This window comes from Pestalotiopsis fici (assembly GCF_000516985.1).
Source record: "Pestalotiopsis fici W106-1 unplaced genomic scaffold PFICI_Scf_1, whole genome shotgun sequence".
NCBI lineage: Eukaryota > Fungi > Ascomycota > Sordariomycetes > Amphisphaeriales > Sporocadaceae > Pestalotiopsis > Pestalotiopsis fici.
This window is the reverse complement of record NW_006917091.1, coordinates 1514616-1533300: the sequence shown is the minus strand read 5'-3', so window position 1 is coordinate 1533300 and position 18685 is coordinate 1514616. Positions and strand designations below refer to the sequence as shown.

At 50.2% G+C, this 18685-nt stretch overlaps 5 protein-coding genes across 5 annotated transcripts; 3 read left to right on the top strand and 2 right to left on the bottom strand.

Annotated features, from left to right (window-relative positions):
- Positions 1-235: 235 nt before the first annotated feature.
- PFICI_00473 (uncharacterized protein) lies at positions 236-3698 on the bottom strand (the record flags this gene model as incomplete). The annotated part of the gene is made up of 6 exons (XM_007829054.1): positions 236-1265; positions 1320-1444; positions 1499-1633; positions 1839-1858; positions 1909-3149; positions 3286-3698. The coding sequence occupies 6 exons, from the start codon at positions 3696-3698 to the stop codon at positions 236-238; spliced, it is 2964 nt and encodes a 987-aa protein (XP_007827245.1).
- A 4658-nt stretch (positions 3699-8356) lies between these two features.
- On the top strand, positions 8357-10332 carry PFICI_00472 (uncharacterized protein; the record flags this gene model as incomplete). Its single annotated transcript, XM_007829053.1, has 7 exons — positions 8357-8535; positions 8594-8667; positions 8725-9076; positions 9134-9187; positions 9241-9911; positions 9962-10066; positions 10118-10332. 7 exons carry the CDS (start codon positions 8357-8359, stop codon positions 10330-10332), a joined length of 1650 nt encoding a protein of 549 aa, XP_007827244.1.
- Positions 10333-10827: 495 nt separating this feature from the next.
- PFICI_00471 (uncharacterized protein) lies at positions 10828-11860 on the bottom strand (the record flags this gene model as incomplete). The annotated part of the gene is made up of 4 exons (XM_007829052.1): positions 10828-10998; positions 11066-11173; positions 11281-11438; positions 11521-11860. The coding sequence occupies 4 exons, from the start codon at positions 11858-11860 to the stop codon at positions 10828-10830; spliced, it is 777 nt and encodes a 258-aa protein (XP_007827243.1).
- A 2619-nt stretch (positions 11861-14479) lies between these two features.
- On the top strand, positions 14480-16944 carry PFICI_00470 (uncharacterized protein; the record flags this gene model as incomplete). The annotated part of the gene is made up of 6 exons (XM_007829051.1): positions 14480-14683; positions 14749-15147; positions 15205-15460; positions 15512-15706; positions 15759-15956; positions 16010-16944. 6 exons carry the CDS (start codon positions 14480-14482, stop codon positions 16942-16944), a joined length of 2187 nt encoding a protein of 728 aa, XP_007827242.1.
- Positions 16945-17847: 903 nt separating this feature from the next.
- PFICI_00469 (uncharacterized protein) lies at positions 17848-18411 on the top strand (the record flags this gene model as incomplete). Its single annotated transcript, XM_007829050.1, has 1 exon — positions 17848-18411. One exon carries the CDS (start codon positions 17848-17850, stop codon positions 18409-18411), a length of 564 nt encoding a protein of 187 aa, XP_007827241.1.
- Positions 18412-18685: the final 274 nt, after the last annotated feature.

The window sequence follows — 18685 nt, the reverse complement described above, 5'->3', positions numbered from 1 at the left end:
GCTTACATGATTAAAACCATGAATGTGAACGTATCAAGCCAAACATGTGCACCAGGATACTGATTCACAAGAAAGATTGCCAAATAAACATGCGGCATGATCAATTAACACTTGGAAACAAATGGTATCTCACCGAGTTTGTATGTCCATACTTTTCCCGTTGCCCAACCTGGACCCCCGCCCCCAAAAATGCGCCAATATCAGAACCAATTAACCACAGAACATCGCCATGTCTTTAGCCTAGTCCCACTGCCCAAGCCGCGCCTGCTAGCTGTCTGAGCAGGCCGCAAAGATTCTCGACGATGGGTGGAAGCATATCCCCTTTGCTGTAGTTTCCCCTGAAAATTCCCTCCACAATTTCCATGCAGGCCTTTGGGTCTTCAATACATTCGGTGCGCTGCTCATCTCTTGTGCGAATGCTTGGGCGCCCCGGTCCAAAGCTGATGTAGCGCTGTACATGATTGGACTCTAGTCCATCGACAAGTACAGTCTCCTGGTTCTCCATGGGCGTGGACTCGTGCTTCGTAGCCTTGACAACGACTCCAAATGCCCATATTGCCAGTGCTGCGTGGTGCACACAGACTGCGTAAAAGTCCTTCAAATGGCCATTGGGAAATAATTTTGCTTGTCGTAATATCTGACCAGCGTGCCAGATGGCTCGTCGCGCGTCAACACTGTCTGACCATTGTTGCAGCACTGGATAAACGCGCCGCGCTTGCTCCTCTCCTTCCTTTCCGGCAAAAAGATGCAAGTCATCCATTGATACGTGGAGGTTCATCATCAGAAGATTAAGCAGCAAGCTTTCCTGAGCAGACAGTGATGCATGCCAATCCGACGTCACCACCTGGAATGTCTGAAGTGCTCTGCAAAGTTCCTGATGGCGTCCATTGAGAAGTAGGTGTGGGCCAGCCGAGAAGTTTGTTGCAAAGGAATTCAGCCGGTGCACCGAACTCAATTGCCGCCACTCCAGTATAAGATTCCAGAAGCAGTGCAGATAGATTGAAATTGCGTATTGCGCGTCCAAACGCTGGTAGTTTGCGGTGAGTAGGTTGATGTCCCGAATGAGATCTGGCAGCGATGGTGGTCTTCTGCCTTGACCAGAGGATCTGGCCAGACACTGTCTCTTCCATTCCGTCGCGCTCCGTGCAAACCATAGCTCCTTTGCTTCCGGAAGCGGCAGGGTCAACTCCGCATACGAGATTGTCGGTGGCGCGAGCGTACTCATTGACGACTCGGCATCTCGCAAATAACAATGAAATACAAGCCTGGTTCGGTCAGCAACTCTGGCACTACGTATTGCACCGATCCATGATTATTACCTTTTCCAGCTTTCCAACTCGTGCCATCGTCGCCATTTTTCTTCGAGCACATCCCCCTCGTCCGATGCCTCAACAGAAATGAGAGGATAGGATGAGCGCTGAAATTTACCGCGATATCGCATCATCTAAGCAATATATCAGAATTTTTGTGGCTATTGGATGCCAACGTGTGTACATACCGTAGTTGGGACAAGGAGATGGCATTCCGCAATCTCCATCTTACGTCGATTGCCACTCCATAGTCCAAAGTCCTGGACTAAAACAAGTGTCTGTACAAGACCCAAGTTTTGAGTATTATTGTTGTTCTCTTCGAACTAAGGCCCCAGATCAGCGTCGTATTCACAAGGTGTTGACTGGATATCATAGGCTGGATGTATGATGCGAATCTTTTCGCGCAAGATTATACCAGCTGGTCGTTCCGGTCCCTGCTACAGGTTCGGCAGGGGTAGAAAATGAGGATAGACCAGGGAAAGTCTTGCTGTAATCGATAATGAAACGCAATCAGATGAATAAACTTACTCTATTAGGTATAGCAATGCCTGATACTTGTCAGCTCTGAGTATTTGACTCGGCAAGAACTTTTACTTACGCATCGCTTCTTGAATAGAAAACGCAAATCTTCGTAAAGCCGACACTGGAGTCAGAACAGCACCAGCAGCGAGAACTATACCAAGCCACTCTGGCTGCTGCTTGTTGAGTTTGAAGGTGCCCCAATGTATGTAGGAACTGACAGAACACAGATGCGCGGCAAGATACATGTGCACAAGGGTATCGACTACATCAGTAGAAGGAAATGATGAGGCGACGCGCAGCCTTAGTGAATCAGACTTCAAGGACTGCAATACAACGCTCAGTACCTTATCCCGACTCGCGGGGTCGACCTTTTCCTTGATAACGCGGTCCATCTGTTTTTGTCTCTCCTGGAATCGTTCACTAGCCGCATCACGTTGCGGAATCGGTAAATTTCCATACTCGGCGTATAAAGAATCTCTCTCCTGAGGTATCCAGCGCCACGGGGAATTGGTCCATATCTTGGCAAGGTGTGACCTCATTTGTGACATATCCACCGTGGAATCGTCCGTCTGTGGCGTAGCCGCTTGTGTGATGACCTGACCGTTCCGGTTATTCTCGTCCAAGTTCCAATGATCAAGCAGCCCGAAGTCCACATCTGTGAGCTCATAATTCAAGTCGTCACAAAAGTCCAATACGGCCAACCCCTGTGCTTCTTCGGGTCGCGCAGTATTTAAGGAGCCATCGTAGAGCACATCCCGTAGAAAATCAGTAAACGGCATTCTCGTCATGTCCACCACGCCGTTATTGGGGACATAAGGCGGATTTACAAAGGATTGCATCTGAACAGGCTGTTCACCAACAGTCTCGGGGGTTGGCAGCTGTCCTGTGACTTGGCTGTCCTCGGGCTTGATCGATGCGATCCCTCCGGCTGCTGGGCTTCCCATGGCAGACGAACCGCGACCTTCAGAGTTTGGGTAGTTGACCTGGCTGATTTCGTCCACATTCGAATGGGCCTGGGCAGACAAATGCAATAGGTGCATGGCGGCGGCAGATCCAGCCTCTGACGAGGCATACTCGCAAGTCAACTTGCGATTCCGGCATCGAGTACATGGCTTCACCTCCTCACATTTTACACGAGCTGTCGCGCAGGCTTTACATGCATGAGACACACGCCCAGCATTGGGGGATGTGTCCGTCCGCCTGCGCTTTTTCGACGGGTCTCCATCGTTTTCGTGATTTGCAGCATGTCGCTTCAATAGATCGGCCCGGGCGAATGCTTTCCCACACACTTGGCAAGAAAATCGTTTACCCAGGGTACTGCGCGTGAATTAATGTCAGTACAGATTCCGCCATCGCTATCCGCGCGCAGTGATGACAATTAAACCTTTCACCTGTTTGGGCTGATAGGCTCATGTCGTATCAGACGTTGATGCTAGCATTCAGGTGTACTAACTGTGTTTGTATATGCCTAGCCAGATGCTCAGGGCGAGAATAACGTCTTTGACAGTCGGCGCATTGATACAAACTTTGAGTCAGGGTATGACTTCGTGCTGCTGGAGTCTGTAAACCAAGCGCGCTGGCAGTCGCATGCTGCGCACCGGACGGCTGCGTAGTCGGCGCACTCGACTGCGCTTGGGGGATCGAAGTAGGCGGGAGAGGCAGCGGGGGCGGCGGGGGCACGGTAGTATATGGGCTGGCTATGTGGCCGACGGCAACATGATGCTGAGGTTGGAGAGACGGCGCAGGACGGCCGTTGGGCGATGGTATCGCGTACCCATTGGCAGCGCTGTCTGGCTCGGCGGGCGTGCGGTGGACGTCGGGGCCGGCATTGGCGTGGAGGAGATGACTTAATGAGTTGGCCGACATTATTGGAGCGCGGGCGACGCAAGTATCAGGCGGATGGAACCATGCCAGCTAACCGTTCTGCGGGCTTTGCTTTGCAAGGTGGGAGAAGCTTGCTGGCTGGCTGAATTTCTTGCTTGTCGTTTGCGATGTATCTCTCTCTGTGTTCTCTGTGTCCTCCCTCCCCTTCATTGATGTGCTGCAGGGTCACTTACGGAACTGAAAGTCCAGGCTCAGGTTAAACAAGCCCGATGTGGGTAAGGATTGCACGGGACGCAAACTCGAAAGCATCGGAGGGCCCCTCGGAACTAGGTAGGATTTGGGGGAACGTCTCTCCTCTCCGTCGGAGGGTGGGAATGTAACAATAGAATTGATTTTGGCCAGTGACAGAAATGGGTGCCCGCACTGAACTTCACTGGCTGCTCATGGCCGTCGATGACGATAGCGTGCGTGAGGGCAGAAGGTAAGGAAGCGAATGTGGATGGAATGGCAGTTGTACGTAAGGTCAGGGCAGTACTAAGGCGAAGCACTTGGTGCTAAATGGGGCTTCTGTTGGGTCCCGTAGGGTCTAGTTCATCGGCCAAGCAAAGATTCCCCAGAAATTTTACGGCAGTGCTCAGAGGTACTTTGATACACTAAACTCTACCAGTATCAATGTGAGATACCTACCTGTAGGTAATGAAAATTCATTAAAGATCATGCTGGTGGCCTGAGCACATGCGCAAATCAGCCTACTAACTATCATCTTCTGTATGTTCTCGTGATTTTCTGACTTGTTCGCTCTCCTTTTCATGTTTATGGCCAATGATATTGGTCTAGATTACATAGGTAGGTACCTACCCTTAGTGAAATGCTACATTGAGCAGATGCAATGTTGAAGATTTCAGTCGACGTTGCTCGGGCGTATTCTTCAGGTGTGGTGGGTCTTGGCTAGCATTCAATTAGCAGGTAACTGTGTTAGTATCCCCGCAGTCGGCCACTCCAAAGCAGCCAGGCCTTTCAGAGTAACATTGAAAGTTTGTGTGACACCAGTCCTCTATGTCCTAAAGGCATTGGTTCACATGAATGTGGCGGGCCCTTATACCTACCGAACCCATATAGGCCATGGTTGCATAAACTCAGATGCTCCGCGATCGTTCGCTACAATCCTGAAAATCACAGGTCTGAATCTTGAATTAACAGGACAATGCAGGCAGGTAGCACTAAATCGAACATGGCTGTTGTAACGAATTAGATATGTTTTAGTCAGCAGCCTCCTGTGGAGAAAGTCCAATGATCTACGGGAATTGTCGAGAATATACACTCTTTTAACTCGATAATATATCAATTTATATATACATTATGAATGAGGTGCTGCCTGTAAGCGAGTATTGCAATTCATTCGAAGTGACGCGGCCTCCCCCTAGCGACTGCAAGCCACGAATCTCGCTGAGCTAGGGTCCCGCATACTTGCCAAGATCTTTGGGTTTTGTGCGTAGTGCTTGATTGCTCAATGCCCATAGCCTCTCTTCGTACACGGCAAATACGGAGTATATCGAGCTCATTGTGTAGGCTTATTGGGGACAGATATCCACCTCAATTTGAACAAGGCTCTTTGCCAGGTGAATCATCGTGTGTAAGCTGAGCATGTACCCAAAGGCTTTTGTCAGGGATTGAATACTAATCATTTCCCAAGATCTAGCATCTGTGCCTGCATTGCAGCATTCCCGTGTTGCTGATGCTTTTGTCCACACACATCGAATCAGCCCTTGTATGTGACAATCCGTAATGTACGAAGTCGAAGATGCTGGAAGAACACCGATCAGTGCAAGCCAAGATCACCCAATCCCCGCGAGTCATGTGAAATGAATGAAATAAGGTTTCGATCTGCCTTTTCACCGAGAGAACTTGTTCCCTCGAGGCCAATCTATGCTATCAGGCTGCGTGTCGCATAAGCAAATACGACACATTTCTTGCTTTTAGTGTTTTGTTTTTCCCTCCATTCTTTTCTTTACTTTTTCGCCTTTATCTCATGATCAAGTGTTACCATTGTGTTTCAAGCGATTTTCGGCCGAGCAAAATGATTTCGCATCGGTACGTCTCGGGCGATTGTCGTTCTTCGGGGCTTTCCGCCGGTACACACTGTATTACAATAAGCCAGGGGTACGACTTCTCCTGTGAAGATGGATCCGGAATTGCCGTGTTGTATCAAGGCCACTTGCGTCCAAGGTCGCACTCCGTGCTGCACCGGCGATTATCAAGAACTGCGGCTTGCCAATCAGGGCCCGCCTTAACTCCATGAGTTGGCAGTATGTGTTCAGCCCGTTGCAGTCCGTGTGCTACAAGTGGCCATATTTTGAGTCAGAATTCCCGTGCTGGTGGTCCAAAGGATACTCAGCCTCCTTTGCCAGTTTCGTCAAGGGAGTAATACACATCGGAGAATCAGCCTCTCACCGAGTGCTGGTAGTGATGAGGTTGGCATTCTATAGCTGTAGAGTAGGGTCATCAAACTGGAATAACTTTAAAGAATTGATCGACAGCCAGGATGGTACAAATGAAACCATGAGGAGGGAAGTGTAGGGATGGTCAATACAGCCTCGACAAGTACGGTCTTTATCTGCATAGCTGTGCATTCCCGGCGGCTACGCATGACAGCCCTGTCGAAGACCTCGTGAACGACGTTCGAGTCGATTATTTGCAGCCAATTGTCCATTCAAGTCTGAGAAGATGGAGTTTTACCGAGAACTTCTCATTTCGCATATGCGAGACGGGTGTCGCTCCTTGGTTGCTTGGATACACCCATATCTGTGCCGCGGGAGAGATTGCAAAATGTGAAGACCGGAAAAAAGAATTGACAGCGGTATGGTGGATCTCTCATTAATATGCTTGACTGGGAATGGCGAAGGGGAAACAGAACAAATACGACGTCTAATTCAATGAAAATAAAGATGAGGAAAATAGAAACAAGGAAAGTTGACCTGTCTGCGATTATCTCAACCGAAGAGATTCGAGGACAACCACAACTATGCCTACCCGTGCTTGTCGAAACCAGGTTGAGACATTCGTCAACGTCTCGTCGAATTAATCGAACAAATGAGGTATTCAAGTTATGCTGCTAGCACCCCATGCCGCCAAGAGCAAGGATTCGAGGGCCGGCTTTCCTTCCGCTTGTATGTCCAGTATCCTTTATCGGTTGGAGGGCCGGGATGTGGAGGACGCGTCCACACGTCTGCCATTTGCTTGATTTGTGCATTTCAACCCGTTCCAGTGGTGCATTGGGGGCAAATAGAGGTGGATGCAGGCCGGGTAGTATGCAATTATTGACCCTTTGACCATGGATACAACTGCTTGTCTACAAGGTACAGACAAGATTTGCAAAAACTATCACGTCAAGATTCTCTTGGTTTTTTCTTGCAACTTCGGCCCCTCTATCCAGAGGAGAGCCGAATAGTAGTCTAATGTTTTGGAGAAGATTTGTTCAGTCGATGAGTGGAGCTGAAGTGTAGCGCGAGCAGCTAAGTTAGTACCTTGAGTAACCCCAGATTTCCAATGACCCCATGCGGGTTTCTAGGCTGAGCTTAACTAGAGCTAGCGAATCCTGCGAACATTGAAACTCTGGAACTCCCGAAACCCTGTACTCGGGGCAAGCCACCAATGCAACCAACCTGAACGCACGCGAACCGCTGTGGTCGCTGTGTAGTGGACAGTAGCAGGCTTTGGCTAATGTAGCTGGGGAGCGACGTTGTACCTCCTTGTCGAGATTGAGGGTCCCGCTCGCACACACTTCTTTTTCCACCTCCCGAGCTGCAACTCCCGTCATGGGCAAGGTTGAGAAAGCAATTATTGCTCAGTCGATCAACAGATCTTACCGACCACGAGAGACAAGACGTTCCCTTGCTGCAATTATCCGTACAGTGCTAGATCTCGTATCACAATGAGGCCCGGCCCAATTCGAGGGAGCTGCAGAAAAGAAAGTCCTTGATATCCCACCTGCAGGTTCAGAGCATTTCCTGGGAGACCAGCCCAGGGGGTTTATACAAGCCGTCTGGTTACATCGCCAGTGCAGTTTGTTTTTCATGCTCATCGGTGCGATAGACAAAGAAATAGGGCTTCCCGACCTTGCCGTCGACTTGTGACCTCACCACGTCTCGCGCCCTGGCAATCAATCAGTCCTATTTGGCTACCTGGGTGGTGACTTTCAAGCCGCGACTGCATTTCATGTAGCTGCCTTGCCTAAATGGTTGATTCGCATATTTCACAACCCTGGCAGACTCGCATCTTTTACTCTGCAGAATCGACGACAGCCGAAATCCCTTCTGCATAATAACCCCCATCCCACGTCCCGAGACGCCTCGTGGTGCTACTGTCACTGCTACTACTAGCAACGCTACACGTGGCCCAGCCCCAATCCGATATAAGGCCTGTATGCTTTCTATCAGATCAGGAACTCCAACGCTGTAGATCTCCCGAGGTTGCAAGAGTTCTATTCTCGGCCCCACCATCCGTTGTCCTATGCCCAAGAGACTCTAGGGAACTGGAATCATACTCCAACCCCAGTCACACTCCTTTTCCCTCAAGCGGTGGTTATAACTTCCCCAGATTACCCCAGAGTCTCTATTCAAGCCAGATCCACTCAACCCGGAGTTGAGTACACTGCTCTTCACAACCTCTACGAGCTCTGCGTTCATTCAAAGACTTTCATCATGGGCACCAACGACGTCACGACGGCCACGGACCTGCACAATGTCGACTCCTCGACCGAGAAGCCGACCGATGGGCTAAAACTAAGGACTCTTGGAACCGTTCGTCTGCGCCATCACGAAACAAACGAAATCATCCTCATTCCTACTCCTTCCAAGGATCCTAATGATCCGCTAAACTGGTAAGAACGATCCAATACTTTGAGATTCTGATTCAGGGGTATTTACTGTGAACCTTAGGTCCAAGGCATACAAGTATTATATGGCAACGGTTATATGCTTGGCTATGCTCATGTGTAACTTTCTTGCTGCAGGTATGGGGAGCTCTGTGATTTTTGCAACTTAGGAAACCAACTACTCATCATTCATAGGCCCGACAATTGCCATTGCGTCTACAGCCGTGGACTTTTTCCCCCCTCCAGCGACGCCCGTCTCAGCTGCCATCAGCAAGGTAGCATATTTTTTCACGACTACAGCTTTGCTGCAAGGCACGAGCAACTTCTTCTGGGTGCCACTCACTAATAAATTCGGCCGACGACCCATTTACGTTACCAGCTATGCAATCTACTTTGTCTGCTGCATCTGGCTCATCTTTGAAAAGAGCTATGGCGGCTTTCTGGCAGGACGTATCCTTATTGGAATCGGTGCTGGTGCTGCTGAAACGATTGCTCCCGTTTCCATTGCCGATGTTTTTTTCCTACACGAGCGTGGATTTGTCATGTCGTGAGTATCCCTGACTTGAAAACCTAACAATCATCGGCAAACTGACATGAATTTTAGAATGTACACTTGTTTCCTATCAGTCGGTGTGGCGCTCGGTATTCTGATCGATGGGTAAGTTTAATTATGTATTTTCAATAATAGCCAGCTAACTTTGTCGTCCACAGTCTAATCGTCATCGACCACCACTGGAGAGTGATTTACCAGGTTGCTGCTGGCCTCATTGGTTTCGTCCTCTTGCTTGCATTCTTTACATTCCCCGAGACGGCATATATCCGAGAAATCCCACCCGCCAATGTTGCAGAATCTCGGACTGTGGAGAAGCCGCAAGGAAGTGTGGGTTCTGATATCGAGTCTTCAGCCCCTTCGGCCCCTCCTCCCAAGAAGGAGACATTTTTTCAGAGCCTCAAGATTTACCACAGGGTCTGGACGGATGAAAGCTTGGTCAAGATGTTTGTGCGACCGCTGGGTCTCATCCTGCTTCCACCTGTTCTTTGGGCTGCTCTGGTACAGTCCGTCACCATCGGCTTTGTGGTCGCAGTAACTTCCAATGTAGCGCCAGCATTTACAGCAGCTTACGGCTTCCAGCCCTGGCAGGTCGGTCTATGCTTTATCGCTGCCATCATTGGATCTCTGCTGGGTATACCTGCTGGTGGTCAACTGGCCGACATTACGGCGGATTGGTTCACAAAGCGCAACGGTGGAATAAGAGTCCCCGAGATGCGACTTCCCGCCATGATGCTCTGTCTCATTACTGCGCCACTGGCTTTGATCTTGTACGGTGTCGGAATTGAAAAGCAACTTCACTGGATCTGCCCTACCATTGGCCTTGGTCTTCGTAAGTCACACACGAAAGTTGACAGGCACTCTAACTAACAGTCCCTACAGTCAATTTCTCTATTTCGCAGGGTACCAACGTTTGCCTTGTCTACGTCATCGATGCATACCGTCCAGTCGCTGGAGAGATCACCCTTGCGGTTATGGGCTTTAAATGTTTGTTGTATCCTTTAGCACAAATTCATGACAATACTGACTAAATGCTAGCCATGTTCGGTTTCCTCCTTTCCTTTTACACGAATCCATGGGTCGAGCAGTCCGGCTATCTCAATGCATATGGTGCCATGGCTGGAATCGCCGCCGCTGTGTTGCTCATGTGGATTCCTCTCTACATTTGGGGCAAGGCGATTCGACACGCCACCTGGAACTGGAGCATCCTCTCCTATATTCACTGGGAGGATGACAGAGAAGTGGGAGAGTAAGAGCTCCAAGACGCTTCCTCTACAGATGATCACAAGCGAGCAAGAAAATGCCCACTTGTTGTGCAAAATAGCGCTTCTAGTCCAAGACTCAACAGTCCGAATCTTGACAATGTATTTATGAGATATCAAAGGCACAATATATCTCTATTCAGAACTGAAATTAATATGTTTATCACATGTTCTATTGATTCATTTGTTCTCACCTCGGCCCTTGATATCGAAATCGCACTACGTTTTGCCTCGGATCATTTTCGGATACAAATTCGAAAAGGAGCATTGGTGTCTAGGATTCGCCACTGAATTTGCAAAGGCCTTTATGAGACAGGTTGTATTCTTCCTATCAGCTGCTAGCACCTCAACATATTTGCATTCTCAGTACCGCTTGCTTTGGAAACACGAGCACACTATCTATCCATCCTACCACAACCAGTCACATTATACATGGTCATGAACTAATCGCGTCATATAATAAATAATAACAACCATATGTGTCAATTACGCTAGTAAAAAGCCAGAGTCAATGATGGCATTAGTACCCGTCTGGCTTCTGCTCTTTGCAAACACAAAGACCTGCTCGGCAACATCCTCGACCGTCGCAAGCCGCTTCAGCTTTGTCTTTTGGAGGTTAGCCTCCTTTGCCTCATCTGAGAACCTGTCACCCCATTCCTGTTTTTCAAAGTGTTAGCAGAGCCTCCCACTCAAGAGGACAGAATATTCGAACAAGAAGCCGTACCGTGAGGAGAAGTCCTGGAGACACGCTGTTGACTCGAATCTTTGGCGCCGCCATGTTGGCCAACGCCTTGACCAGATGAATCTGCGCGGCCTTGGTGACCGAATACGCCTACGATAGTGTTCAATTGCTCGTCAGCATGACTCAATCCTCCTTGCAACCAAATTTTTTTTTTTTTTTTTTGGGATCTATCCATCCTTTTGCAGACAAAGACTCACCAGAGAACTACCACTGTGGCTCACGCCCGCTAGAGATGCCGTGGTAATGAAAGCGCCTTCCGTCTCGTCGAGATGCTTCTTGGCTGCGTGCATCAACCAGAGGTGCGACTTGACGTTCATGTTGAAACACTTGTCCCAATCTTCTTCGAATGTATTATCTGTTGATGGGCGGATAAATCCATTATTAGACTTTGATAACTTCTTTATCGAGGGAATAGGAGCCAGCCGAAGAAAACTTACCGTCAATACTGGTCATATCCCGGATCCTCGTCCAGCCACCATTGGAAAAGACGACATCGAGCCTGCCCATGCGGCGTACGGACTCGTCGACAAGGGCAACAATGTCGTCGCGCTGCGACAGGTCCGCCCGGACGGCGGCAAAGGCGCCCTGGTGCTCAGCGGGTGGCAGCGGCGAGAGGCCGGCAAACTCGGTCACGAGCTGATTGGCCCGCTCCGCGTTGCTGCTGTAGTTGACCACGACCCTGTACCCGTTCTTGCAAAACAGCCGGGCGGTGGCCGCGCCGAGCCCCGCGCTCCCGGCGCTGACGAGGATGACGGGGATGGCTGTCTTGGTCGCCATGATCGTTGTAGCAGGGGGAAGAAAAAAGAAACACTTTTTATTGTGGGTGTAGAACAATTGATTGGTTATTTCCCTCGTCTCCCGGCGAGTTTCAAAGGGAGACAGTAGGCAAGGTAATGTCAAAAGGTACAGAGTATGGACCTCACGACCCTCTAAAAGCTTCTTGCCCCGCGGATAATACCGATAAGCACGGGGATTTCAGGGTCCTGGCACACGGGACATATCCGACGGCGGAACAACGTGGATGAGGGGTTGGAGAGGCACAGGTGTGTATATTTTCGTACTTTACCCAAACGATGTAGGATCTGGTACTAACCATTCATGGCCATACAGGTGTGTTCCTGCTTGCATACATAGTATGGATGTATAATCGTGGGGTAAAAAGGGTTGCTCAGGGCCCTCTCCCCCTCCTCTTCCCTATCCCTCTCAATAGCCAAAAAAGACTACCACTAAATAGATCGGGAGCAGCGTCCAATCGTGTTTGATGCCGGTCAACGAAATGCGTGTTTCGGGACCTTTGGGCGCCCACATTCCATATATGGCGCATCTTGTACGCCGTTGCGGGCGCCGGTGAGCTGGTAGGGAGTGCAGACGCTTGATGCGAACGGTTCTGTATCTATGGAAGGAATACAGTAGCAGATGAAGTAGCACACGCATCCCTCGATGCGGTCGGTTGCCCCCTTCCCCCATGTGAGGTGACTTCATGAGCAGCAAATCTTGTGTGACTTGTGCATGTCGTCGATAAATTGGATCGGCACGTGTATCTGGCCAAGAGATTCCCGGTGTATTCTTGCTGCCCGGATCCGAGTATCAGACCATCCACGTTCTTAGCACCCATCTCACGATCTGAAGATGGCATGCACCACCATTATGTTGTCTCTGCAGTGCAGGATCACCGCGCCGCGGGTGTGTAGTCAGCGGGCTTTGAAAAACAGCCGTTTCCCCGGGTATTATCAAAATAATTGGAGGGTGCATTCAATTCATATTACACTCTGCAATCTCGAGGGTGCAAAGCCGCAGCAAAGCCCCAAATTGCCTGTTTTGGTTATTGGTTCTGCATGATGCAGCCTCTGCCCAAAGAACGGGACGCGATGACCCCCCTCAGCGGCAACAGTGATGCTAGTATGGGTTGCTAATGTAAGCTGTAACTGCTCCTCTGGCCCAAGGATAGGGCGCTAGCTGGCATGCATTCTTGATCATCTATGATGAGCAATTTGCCTTCGCCGCACTTGAAGAAACGGAATCCCTTTTTTCCCTCCCTCTTCGTGCTGTCGGTGAGCAAGATGCGCTCTCTCCAGCGCTGCACAACTGCATGCCAGGCACTGGCTTGGGGCAAAGTCGGCTTGAATTGGTTTGGGTGACTGACGGGACGTTGGAGTCAAACCCCACCTCGGAAGCTGGAGCCCCAAGCGGCTCAAGCTGGGGGGGCCAACAACCAACCAATGTTTTGTCACCACTTCCTAAAACTTGCCGACGGGTTCGTGTGTAATTTGGACTTGCCGTTAGCAGCGCCCACAACGGACCGATCATCACCATTTGACAATTCCAATGCAAATGTCAAATTGAAGTGGACGGAGACCCACGTGATTTTGAGCGACCGAAATCCCATTGCGAAGCAAAGAAAAGGGAAAGAGAGAGGGGGAGAGAGGAGGGAGCGAGAAAAAGAGAGACATGGCTGACAACAATGCCGGGACTGGTAGACAGACCTTGTGTAGTCTACGCAGTAGGTAAAATCATAACGCCCACCCTTACATAGTACTCGTTACCTACATCCTAGCCCTCACCTCCGCTTCCTCGCCCTGTTGATTCTTCTTGCTTCAATCCCGGCACAGCGCTGACCAGCATCTGCCAAGAAGCTTTCCCCTAGTGACTGAGCTAGTATCTCATATGTAGCACCTACTACCGCAAACCCCAGACGGCTCAAGGGGCGGTCCCGTATATGCAATGTGGGGTCAATTCAGCGGAGTTCCATAGGTTGGCTACAGACGGCACTGTGTTTTCCACGAACCTGATCGAGGATGAGCCAGTCATGATGCAGCGACGCGCCGTTTTCGATCCTGTCGTCGTTCCTTGTTCCCCCCTGACCCGGTCGAACTAGGAATGAATGAGGGAAAGAAGGAATGAATGTATGAACCAGGTACCTACCTTAGGGCACACGCTGCGTACCACATGTTCATCACCGGAATCCGGAACCCACACACAGCCGACCACACCGTCAGCCATGCCATGCCATTCGATGGCTGGCCCGTGGGCTGTTCTTTTTACTATTAGAAAGCAAAGCTGTCAACCGGATATACCGCCGCCACGTACCGTCGAGATACACATAACAATTGGCTCTCGCCCTCACATTATCAAGACTTGAGCTTGCCCTCTTCCCAGCTCGAGAGATTCGGCACTACTGCCTACAGCTTTCCTTTTCTTCACCTACCGTGATACAACATATAGTAGGAGGTGCTTGCCTGCTTGCTTTTCTCAGAATCAGGTACCTGCCTGCTATTTCGTAACAAGTACAAGCAATCTCTTGTCAGACATTACCGTCACACTGGTCTCAAAACCTCTCTTGCAATTGTCTTCCTTTGCATCACTGAACGAAACGCAGCTTCCAGGGGCCACTTCATCATGGCAACCAATGGCGCTACTAATGGTGTTTCCGACGGCCATACCAATGGAGTACATCCTGACACCAATGGAACGACCAACGGGACCACACATAACCCACTTGTCCACGACTACCCCAAGCCTCTCAAGATTGTCATTGTAGGAGCCGGCTTGGGTGGACTTTCGGCTGCCATCGCCCTCCGGCGCCAGGGACATGATATCAAGGTAGCAACCATTGATTCTTATCTATTGTGCTACGCAGGGGCACTGCTGATACACTAGACTTGCAGATTTATGAACAGTCAAAATTCGCCAATGAGACAGGCGCCGCTGTTCATCTGGCACCCAACTCCAATGGCGTTCTCCGCCGCTGGGGAATCTTTGCCGAGGAGTTTGGCGGTACGCAGATGAACACCTTGGTAGAGTACCACAGCACTGGCGGCGTTGTCCAGGAACTAGACGTCAGTGGCACCAACCAAATGTGGCAGCACCCGTGGCACCTGGTCCATCGCGTCTCGCTCCATGACAAGCTTAAGAAGGTTGCCACGAGCTCGGAGGGATCAAACCCGGCTGCGACGCTTCAGACAGCCGCAAAGGTACTTGAAGTTGACGCTGATGCCGGCAAGGTCATTTTTGCCGACGGCACAACAGAGGAGGCCGACGTTGTTGTGGGTGCTGACGGCATCTACGTAAGTCTAGATTATATGAGATTCATTCCTTAGTGAGCAGTGCTGACTTCCAAGCAGTCGAAAACAAGGAAAGCCATTGACGGAGGACAATCCAAGCTTTTTGGCTCGGGAAAAGCTGCGTTCCGATTCCTCATATCCAGAGAGGTTGCTCTGGCAGATCCTATTACCGCGCCATTGGTCCAGAAGAAGGGAGTTCTCAGCATGTGGTACGGCTCAGATAGACGAATCGTCATGTATCCCTGCAATGACAACGAGACGCTCAACTTTGTCTTGATCCACCCGGACACGGAGTCTCATGCCACTCCTGGTGATGGTGAGTTAGGCAGAGATGCACATTAGATTTCTCGACTGACATGACTTCCAGAGTGGAACAAGCAGGGAACCGTTGAACAGGTTCTCAAGGTTTACCAGGACTTTGACCCTGCGGTCAAGCACCTGATCAGCAAGGTTGATCCATCAGAGCTCAAAGTATGGCAACTACTAGATATGGACAAGCTTCCAACTTGGACAAAGGGAAAGCTCGCTCTCATTGGAGATGCAGCTCATCCTTTCACGCCGCGTAAGTCTGCCTCTCATCTCATACCAGCAATTTCCCTAACATTTCATCATAGACCAAGGACAAGGTGCTGGTCAGGCCATGGAGGATGCTGCAGCACTAGCAACAGTTTTGCCAGCTGGAACAGCACCTCACCAAGTTCCAGAACGCCTCAAGCTCTACGAGAAGATCAGATACGAAAGAGGACATGCCATTCAGGAGTACTCGAGACAGGCAGGCAAGGACTGGATCAATGGAAGGCCTCAAGTGAACAGTGAGTATTTGCAACGGCGACTTGAGACGACTGAGAAGCTCACAATGCTTTAGTGATGGAGTATACCGCTTACAACTTTGGCCACGATGAAAATGACAACTCTGCAAATATTTTCAAGAGATGGCTCTGGTCTCAGAAGACAGACATGTACTGGAGAATGCCGATAGGCTTTGGTCCCTTCCCAGGACCTCGAATGGATCACCTCGGACGGCCACGGACAAACCACCTTGAGCGAACGTTCAAGACGGCCTCTATCAAGTTCAAGACATCGCGAACATATCTTGAAACACTTTTGCCAACTTCTCAGTACAGTTTTGCAAGCCCTGCAACTGTGTGCACGGCAAGCATCTCCATTACGACGCTAGACAATATGTCCTGGCTAGGAGGCAAGGGTTACAACCACTGTGGTCTCTATGTCCATGGAGTGAAATACACAAAGAAAGACGGCACCTCAATTGTTGGCACGCAGCTTCCCGTGCTATTTGAGAGTCTGACGGACCCGATTGTATCGGGTCGCGACGAACTGGGCATGAACAAGATTTTTTGTGACATTGACATTCAGCGCGAGGCAGGATCTTACAAGGCGCAGTGCTCGTGGAGAGGTGCTAAATTCCTCGACTTTGAGCTCCCCGATCTCAAAGAGGACGACCCTGCAAGTGAGCACGGTACGATTGGTGGCGAGGCCGACTATGGCATCCTCACGTACAAGTACATTCCGGCCGTCGGCGAGCCAGGCAAGGCAGATGTTGAGTACGCCTGTGTGGTGCCGCATGCAGAAGAGGCAAGACTCTTCCCCGCCAAGGTCAACAAAGTTGCACGATCTGCTTACCCGGTGCTGATGTTTGACCGTGGAAACTGGGATACTCTGCCGACTCTGCACCACATCACGTCGGCTCTGGCAGAGATCCCCATCTACGAGATCATCAGCGCAAAGGTGGTGGAAGGCAATGGTGTGCCGGATGTGTCTGCCTGCAAGAGAATAGAATAAGATAGTCATGGTTGATGAAGCATTTGTATTTGTTCCTGGCAATCAGCGGTCCACCATTGATTTGAGTAGTTTTCCTTGGATGCATATTGAAAGATTTCACTTTTATCTTTATTCCATCTCCAAATGATGACTATCAATCCATCACACTTTCATGAACGCGTGATCGTATCCTAGTTTTAGCGATGAACATCTACCAAAAGTCATTGTTTTCAGTTCATCTGTTAACTAATACTACGTCGCCCCACAATGATGAACAATCATCACCACCAATATTTCACAATAGACAAAAGCGCACCTTAGGCTGCAGCCCAGCTTCTCCCCGTTCCAACTGTGTACGGCAGTAGTCATCTGAAGTTGCCCCGTTTTCCTAAACAAAATGAAATCTCTCTAATCTCCACCAAGATTCCGTACCATCAAGGGCCGAGCCACCGGCCCCTCCCCCACTTACCGCCAATCGCTATAGTCGCGTTGTTGAGTAACACCGAAGAGTCCGTATACTACTGCCCCTCGCATGAACATGGGACATGTGAGAATACACTGCGGGGTTGCGGGGTGAACACTTTCGGTCTTCTTTTCTCGAGCTTCCCCGTGTTTGTTTCTTTTCTCAGGGTCTTTGGATTTGTAAACCTTTTTTTCCTTTTGTATTATTCAGGATTGATTGGAAATCCGGGCGATTAATTCAACGACCTGACGCCAGTAAATAAGAGGCAATTGAACAACTTGGTGTCTCGCCTTTAAAAACAAAGTCAAGAGAAACTCTCGAACATAGTCCAGCTCGCAACTCTTTCAGGAACACGCTCTCTCGAACCCTCCACCAAAGTTCCCGAAATCTCAATACTCTTACCGACGTGTCTGGTCTAGAAAGAGAAACCGATAAACCGTTTCCTGCTCTAAAAAATAATCATGGCATCCGGACACAAGGCCAACGACCTGCCCAAGGTCCACCGATACATTACGGACCATGATACCGAAGGCAAGGCAATTCTATCAAAGGCCCTGCCCTCCCCGCTACCGGAGCAGACCATTCTCAACGGCGTCGTGTTTGGCCTCGGCTACGTGACCACGGAGCGGCCAGTCGTCTTTGACGAGGGCAAGGACATTGCCGCCTACACGCCGCTCATCAAGGACCCGCCGGGCATCGTCATGCCGGGCGGCACCGTGGCGCGCTACGTCGACACGCCCCCGGGTTCCATCAGCCCCATGCACCGCACCGTCAGCCTCGACTACGGCGTGGTGCTCGAGGGCGAGGTGGAGCTGGTGCTCGACTCGGGCGAGACGCAGCTGCTCAAGCGCGGCGACCTGGTCGTGCAGCGCGGCACCATGCACGCCTGGCGGAACCCCAGCAAGACCGAGTGGAATCGCATGTTGTACTTTCTCCAGGAGAGCGCGCCCGTGCTGCACGGCGGCAAGAAGCTCGAGGAGGACTATGGAGAAATGGGTGACGAGGTCAAGAAGAGTGGGAACTAGGAGAATGTTGACGGTATTTTCAAAGACTACATTTTAGAAGGGGTGAGACGTGGAATCTGCATATTGGCCTCGAATCATTTGTATATATCCTGACATGTCTGCATGAATGAGCCTGAGTGGCCATTGAGCTGGGTTAGAGGTCGTGTGCTTTCGGATTTCAATCGAAAACCTTTCAAGATCATGATGCCTGCAAATCTTTTATTAAACATGCAGCCAATTGTGTAAATCTACATACCGTTCAGGGTAAGAGTGTGATATAGAGAAAGGGACGCTC